Below are 18925 nucleotides of genomic sequence, written 5' to 3'. Positions count from 1 at the left end.
GCTACTCGTACCTGTTGAAACGGAGCCTCAATCTATTCACGTCTGGCCTCAGCTTCCTCTAAACAAGTCTCCTGAACAACACCGCCCCTTCTTGAACTCGTCCACTCCGTCTCCTTCTTCCTCCTATCTCTCTCTCGCCGATACTCGAACCTCCATCTCCAACACCAACCACAGACACAATGACAGCAGTTCCTCCCGGCGGTACCTTCTTCGACACCTTGAAGCGTAGCTTCTCAGATGTCCCAATCGAGTCTGGCAAGATTGCCACCACAGAGTTCCTCGAGGCCTGTGAGGGTCTGACCACTCTTTTCGGTGTGTATCTGCAGTCTTCAGTACTGTCATGCTCTAACAAGGCCAGATGTCCTCGGTTCCGCTGCATTCAAGCCTGTCAAGTCGGACATGGCCGGCAACATCAAGGTACCCATTCCGCCCTCGACTCCTAAACCCAGCCTCTGACCAGTCTAGAAAATCCGTGACCGCCAGCTCGCTGCTCCCATCGACTCTGAGAACCTCCAAGATCTGGTCCGCAACGAGCTTAAGACCAAGAAGCACGTCGCAACCGAAGGTCTCGTCTGGTTGAACCGGTGCGTCGTCATCCGAGCAGCTCTACACAACCATACTGACCAAGTGACAGTGCTCTCGACTTTACCGCCCAGGCTCTTCGCCAGAACCTGACCAACAGCAACGAGGAAGTCAGCGTCTCGTTCCGCGCCGCCTACGGCAACACCCTCAGCAAGCACCACAGTTTCATGATCAAGCCCATCTTCAGTGCCGCGATGAGCGCAACTCCCTACCGCAAAGACTTCTACGCCAAGCTCGGCGACGACCAGCCCCGTGTTGAGAAAGAGCTCGGTGCTTGGTTGAGCAGCCTGGAGAACATTGTCAAGAACTTGAACGACTTCTTGGCTACTAAGGAGGCCAAGTGGTGATTTCTACAACAGAGCCCTGGAGGCCAAAGAAAAAATAATATGATATGACAACAACAGATCTGTTTCTCCTTCCAGAAATGACTGCATGGCTGTTGTGTGAAACTATACCGTTCCATTCAATCTTGCTGATATCGTGTTGAGATTACGTGATTTAGATATTCACCTTCACCTTCTAGATTACCTCCTTCTGACCGAGCTCTATTAGTCTTTATAAGTCGGCTGTTGCATCTTTGAGACTTGTCTTCCAAACAGACCAACTTGGGATCCTGGCCCTGGACCAGCCCCAGACAGTCAATGTCAACAAGTAGAGTGCGTCGCCTCAAGTTGCAAGCAGCTGCACAGCCGCAGAAGCAGTCCGAAGTCGCGCATTCGGTTCACGTCGATGGCTTCGCTCCGTAGACATTTCGTGTAGTCATAACAGTATAGATGGCTTCCGCTGCTGGGACGCAAGATTTTCACGACTATCAAAATGCGCGGAGTTGACGAGAGGACTAGTTGCGTCCGCTGAAAGCAGTATCCTCCGGGGACTTCTGTGGGAAAGTGTGGAACATACAAGGACTATGCATTCTGATAGTTGACAATAACGCACTACTGATAGGAGAGATGCTACTTTGTCTACCCGTTCTGTTCTCTGTGAAAACTTGAGGTACGCGAGAGAACATCATGCACCTCAATAACTGACCACGAGAGCGGACGGAGAAAAGGTCTTCATGTACCTGTGATGGTTTCGATCGTTGAGGTACCTATGCTTTCTCGTTTCGAGCCTTATCTCAGTATCAGTGTAGCTCTTGCCCTGTCGATCTCTGCTTATTTCCACGGTTGACGGCATGGGAGCTCTTCGTCCTTGGAAGGGCTCGTTCCGGGCAGAAACTGTCACCTCCACGATACAATGTGAGAGTCACGTTTGGCTGTCGCTATCTCCAGAGGCCAGCCCGGCTTCACCGTATAGTCGTGTAGCATACAATTGTGCATCCTCGGAGACGACATATCTTCTTCGAGGCCCAAGGTCCGATATCCTTGCTCCAGGCGCATGCGGGCGTTGATCGGCTGCACTCTCTGGCTCTATCACCGCCAATCGAGTCAACGATCGGTAAACTTCATAGCTATATCTTTTTCAGAGTGTTCTGCCGGGTTTCGACGCGCGTTTGCCGGGTCGACAACACGCTGAGCTCTACTCGTTTTGTCTTGCATCCAACGTGTGGATGGAAATACTGTTGATGTCTTGCGTCATTCATCAACAAAGGTGGCCTGATGAAGAAGCTCCTTAAGGTCGGCCATGCACTCGACAATTCTGTTAGAGTCATCCGCTTCTTCACTCAACGCATCTCTGAGTTGTCCAACCGCGTTTCTCATATCCTTGTCGACAGCTTCTCTGTTCAGCGCTTCCTTGATCGTAGCAACCGCTTCACCGTAGAGTTTCCAGAAAGCTTGCGTGTCTTGAACATATGTCGTTTGCTCCAGCGGCAAAGCCCAATCGCCTTGACGGTTCTCGACCAAGTCCAGCCAATCTGACATGAGCGGCTCACGATCTCCGAACAATCCAGGCAGATGAACGAGAAAATCGCCTTGCTTGCCTTCATAGGCGTGTGGTTCCACGAATCCAGTAAAGTTCCTTAGTACATCTGTTCTGCCATCTCTCATGTATCCAGGCAATTCATAGGCATTGAACATGCTTCTGGGCAAGTAGACGATTCCTCTCTTGAATCCATAACCATCAGGACCACCAGAGGACTTTTCGATGGTGCGGGCCATGGCGGCTTGATCGGCGTCATTTCCGAGTTCGACTTTGGGGTTGCAGAGGGGGAAGGCCATGCCGTCTACAAACATTGAGATTGTCCAGGGATGTACGCGGACGAAAAAGACACCGGTGTTTAGGCCCTGGATATCGCGTGCTGCGACGACGTTGATGTGGGAGAATTCGCGGGGTGGGAGGAAGATGTGGGCTGGGATGTTTGGGTTGAGGATGATGGAGTCTGCGTCCACCCACCTGTGTTGTTGTCAGTGTTGTGCTTCTTGTCAAGACGGGGGGGCAGTGGGGAGAGACGTACATCAACCATTCTGCTCTCCGAGACTCTGGTTTTGCGAGTTCCTGGGCGACTTGTTGAATCATGAAGGTTGGTTTGTTCCAGTATCCGCAGTACTCGTTTTGTCGCTTAATGTATGTGGGATAGCCCCATTGCTCTCCATGTCGAATGTGTGATTCTAGAGCCCTCTCGTAGAGTTTGTTGTCACCGTATAGCATGGATACTTTGGCGATGCGATAGGGTCTGGAGCCGTAGATGAAGGATGGTTGATGCCAGAGGACCCCGAGGAAACTGAATATGATGAGAATTGTTGATATCACGACAGCCAGTCTGTTGTTAAACCACTGTGATTTCATTAGTTTGGTGCATCTACCATGGCTGTCTTGGACGAATGTACCCCGATGGTCAAGAGAGGTTTCCGAGGCGACTGTGAAAACACATCGGAGCTCGTCGTCTCAAACGACCGCTTCGATTCTTCGATGTCAAGTGCACTATAGCGAGAATCACTCATAATGTATAAGGTGTGGAATGCAAAAATCGGGAAGCTCGGGAGAGCATGGCTCCAGCCAGAGGATAAGTATCATGCGCTTCGTATATTTCGCCTCTTCTCGACCTTTGGCCGTTTGTTATGACCCATACGACCGTTCTGTGCAGTCCGGGTTTTTGGCCGTTGGACGTGATTTCAAGAATGTATCCTCGGCTGCCGCGTGTCGATGTCGCTTACCTTTGTGTACTCCCCAATACGACTGCTTCTCTGTGAGCATCTGAAAAAAGACTGACATGTAAGACAACTCTGGCGAGACGTCTATCATTACAAAGATCGTGTTTTGCTCAAGATGCATACTTAGAAACATAGGGCCTTGTATAAGCCAGATGCCGAATTGGGCGACTGTCAACAACGGTCAAACATGCAAAAAACGACATCTTGTCTCTCGGCAAAGCCTATAACATTAGCCATTTCCCATATAGAACGTAAGCTTTCGTATCTTTGCAACAACGATAGTCTCCGATTCTCAGATGACCATGTGAAGGATGTCAAGATCGTGGTTATTTTGTATAGTGTGAGGTCTGGCAGGAGGCAAACGCCAAGCCAATTCAAGGCGGTGATTGTTCTGCCGAACACCTCCTCTCCTTCGCGTCAGATCATCAACGTAGTCATGTCGTGACTTGTCTCCGACAGCATACAAGCACTTTGGCGCAGGACCCTCAGAAAGGCACGTCTGTCTTTGTGCTCCATACAATCCGGGCTTAGACAGCAAGATATGTTTTTTGTTCACACCAGTGATTAACTAGAAGCGGTCGAGACGCAGAATACTTTCCCGCAGACCACAATTACTCACGGTATTCTTCGATCACTTAGGCGACTTCGACGGACGGCACCGGGTCCCACGTCGACTCTTTACATCCCGGTGTTTCTACAACTTGACTACAGTCAAAAAGAAGCCGCTACGGACTGCTTCCTCAGACGGGACTATGTACAAATGAGCAATCGACGTGTACCGGATGCGCGACGTACGCGTGACATTTCTTTACGGCCACCGGACGTCAATGGCTAGTGTCGCCGAACTCACGGACGTTGGTAAAGGCAAACTCGCCAATCTGAGAGACCAAGAGCCACTCATCTGAGGAGTAAGCGAGAGTAAGTAGAACAAGTTCTTCATGGAATAGTCTGCTTTTATTCTCAGACTGAGTAAGCAAGAGTGAGTATGACAAGTTCTCCATCAAACAGTCTGCTTTTGTTCTCACACTGTACTACATACCAATTCTCCGCATTTTTGTGGAACTTAAAAGTCCGAAATGGGATTGCTACACCTTCGTCCTGTCTTTCTCATACATCCACATCTTTGAGGATTCAAGTGACACCTCTGAGCTTGCCTATAGAGCTTTGCTCAGTCAGCTCGCTTCCAGGCTCACTGGAAAGTGATCGCAACCGAGAAGTAGAACTCGGGTCGACAACGCGAGTCATCTTCCGTTCTACTCCACTGCGTTACGTCTTGTGATTCATTCCGCGCAGACAGCGGTCAGGGCCCCGGAGGTTCAACCAGCGGCTTCTTCGGAGAAGAGCTATACAAACGAGCTACGATACGTACCGGATGGGCGATCTATGCGCGGCGTCTGCCCACGGAGTTTGGACAATCCGCCATGACCATGGGTCTGGTATCCAGATCTCCCGGAGAAGAACTGAGCAGCCTGTCTCTGGAAGAAGAGACCGTTGGCGAAAGCGAATCTTCTGAGCTGGGAGGCCAAGAAGTATTCATCGGATCAAGCAGCGAGAAGCGAGAAGGACGAATTTTCAGTCAGTCAGTCGCCAACTGTTTCTAGGCTGCTGTTTCTGGGGAGTTCATCAGACTCAGTTGGACCTCGTCCCATGAGAGTCTTTGAAGGGGCCACTGGCCCACTGGATCTACACAACTCCTGCCGCTGATGGAGTTCTCTGTAAACTCTACGCAACCCAGCTTCCCTGTAGGCTTCCCTTCTCTTGGCTTCTCTGACGTTGTTCCTCAGCTCCTTCCACCTCCATCTCAAATCCCTGATGAACGCATCAGTCCACACAGCCGAGTTCGCCTCTTCATTACCTCTCCAGTCCTTAGCTACTCTCTCCAGCATCTTCTCCGCATCTTCGGACGCCACGCGTGTTCTCGCATCAACAGAAAGCCTGCATCTACACTCCACATCCACATCCGGCGCAGTCTCAGCCTCAAAGATGATCCAAAAGGTAGTTTTCAAGGATGGCCACCTTAGCATCACCCTCATTGTTCTCGCCAGCATCTGTCTCCCAGCCTCAGATCCGCGGAACACATTCCATCCCGTGTGGAAAGCAAATCTTGAATCACTGCCGGTGACTGCGTCTTGGAACCTAGCTTCTCCAGACACGGAAATGTGGAAGCCGAGCTCGAAGTATACCGTTTTGTTCTTGATTTCCACAGTAAGTTGTGCTTTGTTGCCGAGAAGGCGGGTGATGGTGTCGCCAAAGTCGGCGGAGATTTGCTTGGATACGTGCGCAAGAGGATGGAATAGTCTCTGTTCCTTTCGATCGGTGAGGAGGTGTGAGTAGATCATGTAGCGTAATTCCGGCGGTAGGTTTTCCAGCCGAGAGCAAGGTGTTGTATTGCGGGATCCGAGTGACATGGTCGTCTTTCTTCTTCGATGGCCAGAGTTGAAGGGATGGAGTGACACCAGTGACGCATGTGGTCTTGTCATATTGCAAGAGTGCTTCTGTTGCACAGCCGCGAATGTGCTTGTGGTCGTTGAAGACGGTGATGCTATTGTAAGTGCAATCTCTCAGGCTTCAGTCGACGACGAGGTCTTGAACCAGGATTAAGGAGGAGGCTCTGTAGGATATATAGACGGAGGTCATCAAGTTAGTCATTCCTTTCGCGCAAAAGAAAAGATTTCTTCTACAAGTCAGTCACACGGTCAGCCACCTGTGAAACTTGCTCATACCGGATCACCCAGCCAGTCGCTAGAAAATACTAATAACATCCACGTGATTGACTGATAGCGTACATCGTACTGATTAAATTCACACATGCTAGCATGGAACGGACATGGTTATAGTATAGAAGCCACAAACTGTAATCTCAACCACTACCTCTACCTCATATATTCGTAAACTTCAGACTTTTTCCTCCTCTATCATTAAACATCACTAACACCAGCAAAACTTATATTCAACACTCATAGGCACAAAAGAGACTCTCAGATAGCTGTCCACTCGAGAGCAAGCGGCTACCGAAGCTTAGGCACAGTGAACAACTCCGTCAGCATGGGTATGGCATTCCTAGAACGGGAGTCATTAGCAATAGACCCAAGTTCGTGAACGGTTAAAAAATTAACTTACAGTGCCAGCACTTGTGGTCTTGGTAGCCGTCTCAGCGGGAGCAAGATCTGCGCAGTGGACCTCGCCGCCAGCGTGGGTGTGGCATTCCTTTAGATAGAAGATCAATATCTCGTTTGATAGGTTTGTGGTAGGAATGGGTGATAACTTACAGTAGCAGCGCTCGAAGTCTTGGACGCGGTCTGTGAAGCAGCTTGAGCAGCCGTGCTACTAGCAGTAGCAGAACTTGCCGACGAGGCAACAGATAAGGCAGCTGAAGAAGCAGAAGCAGATGACGACGATGCAGAAGCAACAGCAGAGCTTGCGGCAGACGAGGCAGGAGCAGCATGAGAATCAGCCTGCTCCTCAGCAGGAGTCCCCGTGCATCCCTCACCGGGCAGCGCAACCTCCATAGCGTAAACATCAAGAGCAAAGTATTGCAAACTGTGCGTGTTGCGAACTGCCTCTGCGGAGTTGTTCTGCGCCAACTCCAAGCACTCGGAGTAAGTATCTGCGTAGTGCTCGGCGGCACCTTCACCGATCTTTGTAGTATGGTACAGACGGTGCATCAAGTCCGCGGCGAAGTATGTTGCGAGCTTGTTGTTGGCGATGGTATAGCCATTGCTGCACATGGCCTCCAAGGGTTTGCGCGTTGTGTAAGAAAGAGGACAGATGACTGTTTCATCAGTGGCATTCTCACCGCGCCAGTGGCCACCCCAACCTACAGGAAAGTAAATGTCAGTGTTGTTGCACGCATAAAAGGGTAAAAAGAGGAAAATGTACCTTCTTGGTGGCAGTTTCCATCGATGTCATCACAACGGAAAAGGACACCCTCATGGTCCCCGTAAATAAGCTTCTCATACCATCCAATTACTTCAGCAGTAGGTGCTTGACCAAAATACTTGCTGTAAATCTCGGATTGGTTGCCGTGGGTGTAGACGTGTTGGGCAGCTTGTTGAGCAATCTTGATGGTGTCACCAAGAGCCTTTTCGAGCTGAATTCTCTCGGTGTTGTTGCACGAGGGATGGATTGGGAAGCCTTGGATCTCGACGGCTGGCTGGGGGTAGGTAGTCGCTGTGGCACCAGAGACGGTGACGGTAGTGACTTCTCTGTTCTTGATGACTGGAGAAGCAGCAGCGGTGGCAGCAAGTGCTGCACTGAGAAGGAATTGGGTACGCATGTTGCGGAGAAGAGATAAGAAGAAGGAAGCGTTAGAAGCGTTAGGGGAGAGGACGCTGAACTGCTTTGAATGCTTGGTGCTTTTCTTTCAACGTATTTGCATTGACTTGCCTCCTTATATACTTACATCTTCTTGCGAGCATCGGCTACAGCAAACCACTGATGAAGATTCTGCATACCTACCACATCAGTTCTGGGATACTTTACCCGAATCCCAAGTGCCCAGAAACACCCGAGTGGTCAATATTGCGGGTCAGTTCAGGGAAGAAAGATGGTCTTTTCCGTCGTTGGTAGAGAAATGTCTCGATCGAGCTGTACCATTACATTGTGGCTTCACGAAGATTCGAGAGATGCCTGCACGCCAAGTACACAGGTACGACAGACGATAGAAGCGGTGTCGGTGGAGTCTCCACCCCGGTCGAGGTCGCTAGAAAATATGCCTTGGCACTGGCCATCAAGGTAGCCAAGCAATACTTTGCTTCTCAACGAGGCAGTGTAAGTATGGTTTCGTAGCAATTTCATTGCTCAGTCCGCTCGGGATGGCGTTCCCAAGGCTCTTGGTATGCTTTGTAGGTCTTGGTTGCCTCCAAAGTCGGCAAGAAGTCCTGGTTATCGCACCTCTCTGCCAAGTTTGTGAGGACTAGTGGAGCATTGTCTTGCCTGCAGAGAGCGAAAATTCAGCCGTACGGTGAATGAGTGTCCATGAGGATGCGCTGAATATAAAGAAGCATAGTTCATCGCGCGAAGATAGCGTCCTGTCAGCAATCCTGCAAGACTTACACATTGGTTCAAGATGCGTGCTTCTCTGTTTCTGCTCCCAGTCGGAGCTGCTTTCGTGCAAGCGCAGTCATTGAGCACGGTTTCTCTCACAGCATGCGCCACTCAGAGTGGTGTAGTGTAAGTACTCCAGGTCCATGTCCTCGACATTAGCTGATCACACATCAGGAACTGCTTACGAGACGGCACCACGGTTCCTTTCAGAACTCTGACCCCGACAGAAACGGTGACAGCAGCGCCATCAACAACAGTGGCCCCCAGTACTACTCAAGCAGCCTCGTTGACGGCTCCCACCGCCATCACTGGGTGCCACATGCATGATGAGGCTCAGTTCTGTTTTGCAGGAGGCGCGGAGTACGAAGTCTTGACGACTGCGACGGCCACTGGAGAGCTCCCATCAGAGTACACTGGTTGCCATGCTCACGGAGCTGACTTGTATGTATTACCGAATATCCTCTTGCTCGCCGCTATTTGACAATTGTAGATTCTGTTTCGATCCCAAAGGCGAAGAGGTCGAAGTTGTTGCGGAGGGTGCTTCCCACGACGATGCGCATTCGAGCGGCGCGATTTCTCCAATTGTGACCTCAGCCGCAGCTACCAGTGCTGCCGAGACTCCCAAGGTCACAGCCCTCAGTGGTTGCCACATGCACGGAGAAAGTGGTTACTTCTGCATGGGTCCTTCAGCCACAGAATATCTCATGAAGATCCCCGCGACGGCAACAGGAGAACTGCCATCTCAATACACAGGTTGTCATGCGCATGGAGTCCAACTGTAAGCCAAGTCCAGCACCATGTAGAACCATGTCTGACAACAACAGCTTTTGTATGTCTCCTGCGGGCGGTGAAGTTCTTGCACAAGCACAAACGGCGGATGGAGAAGAGCCTGCTGGTGGAGTCTCGGCCGATGGAGTCAGCTGTCATTTCCACGCGGGTGTTGAGTAAGTTCCATACAAATTCTGCTGATGTCTCCGAACTGAAATCGATCAGGCATTGCGTTGACGCCAACGGGAACACAGTCGAGGGCACGTGTGAAGCCGTTGATAGGGACTACAACATTCCCTTGCGAATTGGTCTTGTGTTCGCCATTCTCGCCACGGCATCGATTGGAGTGTTCGGGCCGATATTCCTCTCGCTCGGCAGATACAAGAATGGTAGTATTGTCATGTCCGTGGTCAAGCAATTCGGTACCGGTGTCATCATCTCGACTGCACTTGTGCATGTAAGTTATCAAGTTGCGCACGATCAACTCGGATTCTGACAAGTTGCAGCTCTTCACACACGCTGAACTCATGTTCGCCAACCACTGCTTGGGTGGACTTAAGTATGAAGCCACAACTGCGGCAATTGTTATGGCTGGTATTGTCATATCTTTCGTTCCTGAGTACGTTGGAGCCAGAATCTTCCTTTGGCGACTGTCGAAACATAGCGTTCCTGCATCATCGACACCCGAGCAAAGTCATGACTCAAAGGGAGCCGAGACCAATGCAGCGTCTGTTGGCCATCATCTCATCCATTCTGGAGATGCTCAGGAGCAGTCACCTGCTCTCCAAAAGCTCAAGGTCAACATTATGGAAGCAGGAATTATCTTCCACTCCCTGTGTAAGTTGTCTTCGGTCCACGCCCACAATCAGTTGCTGACGAAAGGTAGTGATTGGTCTTACACTTGTGGTCGCTGGTGACTCTGGGTTCATCACTCTCTTTATCGTGATCGTTTTCCATCAGATGTTTGAAGGCCTCGCACTTGGATCCCGTATCAGTGATCTCCAAATCAGAATGGTGGAGAAAGTTATCATGGCGGGAGCGTTCGCTGTTGTGACACCAGTCGGCATGGCGATTGGGATTGGGGTGCTGAACCAGTTCAATGGCAATGATCCATCGACCATCATCGCGATTGGTACACTGGATGCATTGAGCGCTGGTATCCTACTCTATGTAGGATTGGTGGAGATGCTGGCACATGATTGGATGCATGGAGAATTGAGCAGAGCGCCGATCAGACATGTGGTTCCAGCGGCGGTTAGTCTGGTTGCCGGATTGGTGCTGATGAGTGTGCTTGGAAAATGGGCGTAAGGTACGAGTAATCAAGCAAAGGTTTGAGGGTCGGAATGCTATACGGATTATGACATGGAGGTTGATAGACGACGAGAGCAGGAGGATGATGTCTCGTTATGGAAATTGTTCAGTAGAGTAGCAATGTCGACGCGAGGTTTTACATATGTGCTCTGATGATGCTTGTGTAGAGATAGATGAGGTTGTGTGCGTGCCTGATTGAATGCTTGAGTCGTCGTGGCAGGCGCGTCGGAAGTCGCGTCAACTTGTGCCGAAACGACGTCAAGATGGCAGAATTGCGACAACGACGACCATCACCAACTCATGGCATGGACGGCGACCATGGCCCGTTCGACGTGCCCGACTTCTGGCGTGCATCGGCCTCGAGTCTGTCTGACACGCCAGGTCAGACCTTGTTCACCGACACGCGTTTTGGTGAGTTGGACGCGCTGCCTGCGAGACCAATTAATACTCATCGAGCCACAGAATTGCCCTTGATAGACGACCACTTTGATGCTGCCCTGCAGCTTCCAGACATTCATGACTTCCAATTTGGCAAACTCGACAAGCTCGACACGCTAGATGAGCCTGCTCCCAAGCCCACCGACACCGACACGAGTCCTGTTGTCACCAGCGAACTGGACGATTTGTGGAAGCTCGACCTCGCTACACCCAACAAGCAACCTTCCCTACGCACATGGGAAGCCTTTGCCCATGAATGCTGCACTGAGTCGCCCATCTCGTACATCTCCGACGCTGCTTCCTGTGCTTTCGATGCTCTCCAGCCCGACGACACCAATGTCTTGCAATCCGCCTTTGCCCTGAAATGTCTGGCTCTCCTAGGTCAGGGAAGATCCTCTGCCTTGTACCAATGGAAGGAAAAAGAAAACACATTCGTGCCCACTCTCGACAATGTGACTTTATCAGGGTTGAGCAGCACTGCTTTTGACAGCCTGGTCCACCGACTGATGGCTACTGGCTGTGCTTTCGTCCATCTCAGACACTTTGTCCACACTTCGTATGCCAATAAACATCCCTTGGCTGCCCGTGTTGCTCTTGCAACCACGATACAAGCTATGCTCGAAGCCATGGAACAAAATCTGTCTGAGCGCCTTTTGACTGCCACATCTTTTCTGCGACTGCTAGCTTGCTTCCAAGTACCCGCTACTTTGCTGTTCGAATTGAGAGACATTGTTGCCGCCACCGCTCATGAGACTACCGATACGGCTTTCTTGTCTGTTTGTCATGAGACTATCGATCGATTCGCCCATGCTTGTTCTCCTTTCCGATCCCTCTACACTGAGGTACTGAATCAAGTCTCTCAGCCGTGGTCTCGAGTCATATGTCAGAAGACTGGTCTTACACATCACGGCTTTGCTCTGCCTTCCCAAGATGATATCCTGGAGCGTAGTGCACATATTTTGGTTGAGGATCGTGATTTGATCACAGAAATCATGACTGGAATCGCCCTGCTGAGAGACTCCACATCAGATCATCCTTTTCTATCTCCTGCTTCGTGGGGAGTTGAAAGTTTGAACCTGGACTCCGCGTCTACAAGTATGAGCATCGACCGGGTCGTTGAAAAGGCGAATAAGTATCAGCGGGATCTACTTGTCGCCATAGCCATGTATAGTAGTGGTGCGCCAAAGCCGCGTGATCCCGAGGTCAGGTCGCAGCCATATCATCTCACATCAGAGCAATTACCATGGAGTCTCGATCAAGGTCAACAGACTTATTTCGAGGACGTTGGAAGTCAATTCTTGGAACCTCCTGCAAAGCCGACCGATACATCTCACATTCGACTTCTGGTCACGAGCATCCTTGAAGCTGACGAAACTCGAGAAATGTCATACCTCGACCTACGGCATACCACGAAGACCACACTACATCATCTTCGACCCTACCTCCACGTACAGAATCGACTATTGAATGGCACACTTTTACGCCTGCTCTTCCGCCAATTCTCTCTTCGTGACAATCTCACCCTGAATCACTCTTTTCACCTCCTAGGCAACGGTCTCTTCGTCCAACATCTCACACGAGCATTATTCACGTCCGATTCCGAAGGTAGCGGATTACGTCTGGATAATCGCTCCAAGCAATGGCCACCCTTATCTTCAGAACTGCGACTCGGTTTGATGGGCGTGCTATCTGAGTCTTATGGGTCTAAAGACATACCAGGCAGTCTCTCGTTCGCTATCCGTGAACTCTGTGACAAAGAGATCGAAAAGTGCATGGATGTTAACAGTATCCATGCTCTTGACTTTCTGCGCCTGCGATATGAGGCTGCGACACCTCTTGATGCGGTTTTGTCAGACACCGCAATGGCAAAGTACGACGATTGCTTTCGTGCTTTGCTGGGAGTGCTTAGGATGTTACATTTTGTCACTCTCCTTCGCAATACTGCTCAACAGGAGGATAGTTCATCTGCATCACAAGCTTTTGCCCACAATGCCTGGAGTTGTGTTTCTGGACTTTCATCCTATCTCCTCGACATTGGCGTTGCTGGTCCATGGAAGCGATTCCAATGTCTTCTTGACAGTGTGGAAGCAGATCTTGCTCTCGAAGACGAGCAGGGAACGTTTGGCCAACGAGTCACATTCGGCATCTCTCACCTGCGAGACGAGCACAACAAAATGCTGGACACCATTCGCTCACGCTTGTTCCTTCGTTCTCGCCACAGCAAGCTACGCAACCTCATCGATGAAATATTCAGCCACATTCTCAGTAGTGTTCAGATCGATGTTCCTGACGAAGATGTGCTCTGGCAACAGAGGACCGAGTTGCGAGCATTGGTCAAGCAGTTACAAAGCACTCTGCAAGAGCTCACAAGGAAAGTCGGCAAGAAAAACGAGTTGGGACCACAGGACAGGGATGATGTGTTTGCAGCCGAGGTCTTGAGCTTCAGACTCGGTGGTGAATGACTACTCTGCCTATCATGGGAGCCGGCAAGGATAAACCTGAACACTGACAAGGTGAAGCTCTACAGCAAGCGATCAAAGCATGATTAGGTACAGAGAAGAGGCTGAACATGGCGTTGAAGAGTGTTACGGGGTTCATAAAACAAACGGTCGAAAAAGGTCCATTACGCGCGACCTAAGGGGGAAGAGTTCCCAGTGGTGTGTCGTGTTATTCTCGAAATACCAATGATACATCAATTTTCATACAACTGAGTTTTGTTCTGGGCGTGGATTCTGCTTTGGTTTCCGCTTTCCGCCCCCCTCACACTTGTGCCAAATGGATATGAAGACGAGTAGAGGTCTTTGGAAAATGGGGTTGTTATGATAATGATGATAGCACTAAGTTTTTTTGCAAACTTGGGCAGCTCAAAAGCTAGCTTTGTAAGAGGAAGTGGGGGGGGGGGGTATATTCCAAAAGAGAAAAAAAAAAAGAAAAACCCCATCACATGATGTGTTTTCCAAGAAACATGAGAAAAAAGGGCAAGTAAGAGATGAAACGATGCTCAGTGTGGAAAATCCTCAACCCGAGAAAAGGACGCCCTGACTCCTTTAGACATTAGCGCAAAGAACAACAACAATGCCAGCATAGGGCATATTCTGGTGACCAAAAGGGGGGAAATCTTTCCAACTTGTCATCCGAGCGACAAGTACAGAGTTTCAGTCAGGCATGGAGAATGCTGGCAAACTTTTTTCATCGCCACAGATCTTGTCGACTGCCAGCACGCTTGTGGCCACCACCTTCGGCACCGGGAATCTTCGGCGGAGGCTTGAGCCAACTGCCACGGCTTCCGATACCACCAGCGCTGCTGCCAACACTAGTGCCCATGGTAGCAAGAGCGGCGAGCGCACCGCCTCCATGTCCAGGACTGCTACTGCCCCAGCTACGAGACTCGTGGCCGGCTGATGATCGTGGTCGTGATTCTTCTTGCGGCAGTGCTAGGAAGCCGCCATAGCCGTTTCCAACAATGACGCTCTTGCGCGCATCGCCACCGAATCCACCTTGTGCCCATTGAGGACCAAGACCACGAGCAGCACCATATGCGCTTTGCGGGCGTCCAGTACTTCCTGATCCGTTACGACCATGCGACGGAGGAGGTGGTTGGTAGGCTGTGAAGGCCCATTCGACCTCGTCCAGACCCTTGGAAAAAACTTCAAGGGGCTGATGTAAGCCACGAGGAGGGTTCATGGCTCCAACGACACTTTGGCGTTGATTGCCGCCGCCGTCCATGAAAGGCGTGGGAGGTGCAGGTAGGAGCATGATCTCAGCAAAGTCGGGATCGCGGACATAGAGCTGCGAAAGAGCTGGCAGACCATTGGCATGTAGTGACTGAGCTAGATATGCATAGTATGAAGCAGCGGGTTTTTGTAGGCCATGGGCATCTTCTGAGTCGGTAAGTTCGAAGTGGAGAATTTTGAGCGAGATGGACTCGAGAGGTGGCAGGTCGTTGAGTGAGAGCGCGAGAGAATTGGAGACGGTTTCGATGATTGATAGGGAGTGCAGAGAGGAAGCGTCGAACAGGAATTGGTGTAGATGGACGGGGTCGATACCGGTGCCGTTCAGCGAGAGATCGTAGAGCGTGTTGCGGTTGAGGGGTTTCTCGAAGTAGATGCCCATGCCCTCGGCGGTGATTCTGGGTGTGTTTTCCAAGGCCAGCGTGTGTAGAGCGGGGAAGTCTGGAAGCATGGGGGATTGGTAGAAGATGGTGTCGTCCAGCCACGGGAGGTCGGTCATGGTGAGTTCGCGCAGAGCCGGTAGGGAGCCGAGGACAATACGCAGAGTGCTGGGCTCAACGTGAATGCCTGAGATCTCGATGATTTCCAGCGATTGCCAGTTGCGACGAGCGAGTTGTTCGAACGAGCCTTCTGAGCCTTGCCTGTAGCTCATTTTGCGGACATCTGGACAGCGTGCTTGTAGCTCGTGGACCAGCGGCATGCAGTTGGGATCGCCATTGAAAGCGCCGTCTGGCAGATCGACGTACTTCAAGTTGGGTAGAACTGATATGGTACGGGCAAGGTCGGCCTTTGCTGTTTCTCGTGTCATGTAGGGTAGCTTGAGCATGGTCACGCCATGTCCCAGGTTGGGGTTTTCTCGGACGGTGCGGCTGAAGAGAGCCAGTCTGATGGTGGGAACGTCGCCAGACTCGATGGGAGCTTTCAGGAATGTCTTTTTCTGTCTTTTCTCGGCGAGTATCTCCTCGAGCTCGCAGTAGTGGACGGCATCGATACGAACGCTACTGTACCTAGGCAGGGGTCAGCTCTGGCATGTGCTGCTGCAAAGACGACTTACAAGACAGTGGCAGCGGCGTTATACCAGCGGCGACAGACTTGGCCTGCCTTGGCCAAATCTCTCAAGTCACACAGCATACACCCCTCGCCGACGGTTGACCTTTCACTAGGCTCGTATGTCGTGTCCTGGGTATGCGGCGCGACCTGCACCATGATCTTTGTAAGAATGTCATTGGGGAGCTTGGCAGCAAAGTCACGTCCGGGGCGGATAGCAAGGGGAGAAGATCGCTTTGGACTGTTGTTGCTGCTTTCGTGCTTGTTGTGAGATTTGGCACGGAGATGCTTGAAGAAGCCCATGTCTGCGGCTCTTTCTGTTGGCGCAGCCTGGAGTTGATTGAGGTTCAGGAGGGAGCGCGTCTTTCAAAAAGCCATCTTCCTCAGATACACAAGCACAGTCACGGGCCACGCAGACATGGCCGTAAATGCCGATAGACGCGCGAGCCCCTGAATCCACCTGCTAGACATTCCTCAGCTGCCTCGTAACAATTCCCCGCACCGCGCCTACCCTGTTCCTGTCCGCCCGGTGCCACCCTGAGACGCCGCACGGACTCGAAACCTTGACACATCAACTCTCCGACACGTTTCACCATCTGAAACATGACAAACAAGACTGTAGGGCCGCTCTATTTCATGGCATCGCGACTCGTGCCACCATTCTCTCTACCGCGTTACTACTCAGGTCGCTTGCCTCCATTGCGTAGTACCCTTGCCGCCGCAATTCCCTGCTCCTCTGACACGCTGCTTGCTCCTTCGCCGCCTGACCCTGATCCTGATTCAACAACGTCCTCATCGTCATCATCTTCGTCAGATCCCTTCTGCTTGGGAGTCTTGCCATTACCTTCGCTGTCACGGTTCGAATTGCTTTGTGAACGGTGATAGCTGCCGTCCCTCTCGTCTGCCTCAACCGTAGCACCATGATCCTCGTCACTGTCATCGTCGTCATCGTCATCGCCTTCAAGCGTATGAGGTATCTCTGACTTTCTGCGACGTTCAAAGTCTTGAGCGTGTGATGCACGTAACAATGTGCCAACTCTGGTGATTGCTCTTACCAGTGGCGATGCTTCGTGAGACCCCCCTTTTCTGCGTTGGCGGATCGAGCCTGATGACAGATCAGTGTTGGACCCCTTACGTGCTGGGTCCACTCCAGTCGCTGTCGAAGGCGTAAGTGTAATGTCGGGAGGTCGTTGTGCTTCGACGTCGTCTGAGTGTCTGCCTTCCACCTCTTCTGTTGGTTCTGCTTCTGATTTTGTTGTGCTAATCTCGTACGGAAGAGGCACATCTCGTGATGCGCGATAACGGCTGACGCTGCGAACGTGTTAGCATACAATTCGTCGTCTCCATCTTCTCGCGCAACATACTTTGTGCAATGTTCATTCTCCACTCTGAACAGCTGCCATACACCTCTTCGGACGACCTCGGATAAGGCTACCAGGAATGCGACTTTTGTCGAGTGCTGGACATTATGCCCGTATATAGCGTAGAATATCCAGTTGAAGCGGAGTATGGGATCAATAAAGATCGCACCGTAGTACCACCAAGCATATTTGAAGCCGAGTGTGTTCCGCAAGAACGGATGCTTTGCGTACGGGTCCATCAAACTCCAGTCCATGACAATATCCCAGACGCTGCAGTAGACGCCATTGATGGTTGCCCAAAAGATGAACAGTATCCGTAACTCTTGGCTCTTGTTGTGGCGCCACAGACTCAAGCTCATGTAGTAGAGGATGGTGCACATGTATTTTCCAAAGTTAGCCATGTGAGGGAAGAGACTCCTCGTATCGGCATATCTGCGAAGACATTGAAGAGCACGCCAGATACCGGGCAGAGCGGTGAAGAATCCAAGGAGCCTAGAATGCGAAGAATTACACTGCGTAGGGTTGTTCCAATCCTTGGCGTAGAGGCAGAAGAACAGCTCAATATTCTTGCTGGAAGTTAGCTTCTGGTCATGTCTTGTTGCTTTGTTGCTCGAAAGTAACTTACACCAAGAGCATATGTCAATGAGCAAAACATATCGCCCAGAAAGAAGTCTCTGAACTCAACAGGAAAGAAGCCAGCAAGCAATAGACGCCACTGAATGTATCAGCCAAAGCAACCAAACTCTAAGAGATGCGACCTACGTTCGAATAGGCGAACCATAGACGACTGCGGTGGTAGAAGATAGGGAAAGGATTGAAAAGAATGACACCCGAGACACAGACGAGAGCCACTGGCCACCAGGTGTAGAAATTGTCGTCAGTAAAGCGGTTGAAGTTGAGCCACATGATCAGTCCGAGAAAGAAGCCAAGTGAAGCGGGTATCTGTGAAGCGGTCAGCAGAGTCTACATATGATATTAGAAGGACGTACTTCTGCAAGTTGGCGCCAGTCCACATGATGTCTTGTATCGAATTCGAAGATGAACGAGTAATTGACTTTGGACCTGGACCATACTCTGCAGGCACCACAGAAGAGCAGTGCGAGAAACCACATCAGGAAGTAACCGCCATAGATCTGTATGTCATATCAGCAACAAGTCGAGTAGATGATGATATAGTCTACCACACACCTGTAGCAGGAAAGCTGTGTGAGAAGCGATGGCAGGATCTGAACTCCACAGTAGCTCAGTCCCATAGACGAGACCTTCAATACCAAAGACGGTGCCCGTAGCCAGAAGCACTCCGTTGCGGAACACACTGCCAGTGTAGTCACCCGTTCTTGCGACTTTGGCACGCAGCTTGCCAACTGCGATCTTGTGATTACCACGTTCGAAGTAGCGAGCATACATGTCTTCTACAGCTTGGATGTGGCCGTCCACGATCGAGCTGGTGACGAAGTAGGCATCGTTGACCTTCTCGGCCATGTATCGACCTGACGGCCGGGCGTTGACAGTCTTGTCGAATTTCTTGTTGATCTTGCGGAAGGCTGTC

The 18925-nt window shown here is 51.0% G+C and overlaps 8 protein-coding genes across 8 annotated transcripts; 4 read left to right on the top strand and 4 right to left on the bottom strand.

Moving 5' to 3' along the window:
* Positions 1–179: 179 nt before the first annotated feature.
* On the top strand, positions 180–929 carry M436DRAFT_80566 (putative glycolipid transfer protein HET-C2; the record flags this gene model as incomplete). Its single annotated transcript, XM_013573906.1, has 4 exons — positions 180–312; positions 359–417; positions 466–584; positions 635–929. 4 exons carry the CDS (start codon positions 180–182, stop codon positions 927–929), a joined length of 606 nt encoding a protein of 201 aa, XP_013429360.1.
* A 1227-nt stretch (positions 930–2156) lies between these two features.
* M436DRAFT_43293 (uncharacterized protein) lies at positions 2157–3171 on the bottom strand (the record flags this gene model as incomplete). Its single annotated transcript, XM_013573666.1, has 2 exons — positions 2157–2916; positions 2978–3171. 2 exons carry the CDS (start codon positions 3169–3171, stop codon positions 2157–2159), a joined length of 954 nt encoding a protein of 317 aa, XP_013429120.1.
* A 2083-nt stretch (positions 3172–5254) lies between these two features.
* On the bottom strand, positions 5255–6154 carry M436DRAFT_62532 (uncharacterized protein; the record flags this gene model as incomplete). Its single annotated transcript, XM_013573740.1, has 1 exon — positions 5255–6154. The coding sequence occupies one exon, from the start codon at positions 6152–6154 to the stop codon at positions 5255–5257; it is 900 nt and encodes a 299-aa protein (XP_013429194.1).
* An 894-nt stretch (positions 6155–7048) lies between these two features.
* M436DRAFT_16662 (zincin) lies at positions 7049–7917 on the bottom strand (the record flags this gene model as incomplete). The annotated part of the gene is made up of 2 exons (XM_013573393.1): positions 7049–7491; positions 7554–7917. Coding segments are annotated over 2 exons (807 nt in total), but the record flags the coding sequence as incomplete, so codon positions are not given.
* Positions 7918–8931: 1014 nt separating this feature from the next.
* Positions 8932–10796, top strand: M436DRAFT_42890 (putative ZIP zinc transporter; the record flags this gene model as incomplete). The annotated part of the gene is made up of 5 exons (XM_013573592.1): positions 8932–9161; positions 9545–9664; positions 9714–9945; positions 9995–10325; positions 10375–10796. Coding segments are annotated over 5 exons (1335 nt in total), but the record flags the coding sequence as incomplete, so codon positions are not given.
* Positions 10797–11104: 308 nt separating this feature from the next.
* On the top strand, positions 11105–13699 carry M436DRAFT_71586 (uncharacterized protein; the record flags this gene model as incomplete). Its single annotated transcript, XM_013573820.1, has 2 exons — positions 11105–11210; positions 11262–13699. The coding sequence occupies 2 exons, from the start codon at positions 11105–11107 to the stop codon at positions 13697–13699; spliced, it is 2544 nt and encodes an 847-aa protein (XP_013429274.1).
* Positions 13700–14426: 727 nt separating this feature from the next.
* Positions 14427–16318, bottom strand: M436DRAFT_42331 (uncharacterized protein; the record flags this gene model as incomplete). Its single annotated transcript, XM_013573478.1, has 3 exons — positions 14427–14501; positions 14550–15975; positions 16023–16318. 3 exons carry the CDS (start codon positions 16316–16318, stop codon positions 14427–14429), a joined length of 1797 nt encoding a protein of 598 aa, XP_013428932.1.
* A 1153-nt stretch (positions 16319–17471) lies between these two features.
* Positions 17472–17696, top strand: M436DRAFT_42659 (uncharacterized protein; the record flags this gene model as incomplete). The annotated part of the gene is made up of 1 exon (XM_013573551.1): positions 17472–17696. A coding segment is annotated over one exon (225 nt), but the record flags the coding sequence as incomplete, so codon positions are not given.
* Positions 17697–18925: the final 1229 nt, after the last annotated feature.

Source organism: Aureobasidium namibiae (genome assembly GCF_000721765.1).
Source record: "Aureobasidium namibiae CBS 147.97 unplaced genomic scaffold scaffold_5, whole genome shotgun sequence".
Lineage (NCBI taxonomy): Eukaryota > Fungi > Ascomycota > Dothideomycetes > Dothideales > Saccotheciaceae > Aureobasidium > Aureobasidium namibiae.
The sequence above is the reverse complement of the archived record's forward strand: the minus strand, read 5'-3'. Positions and strand labels throughout refer to the sequence as shown.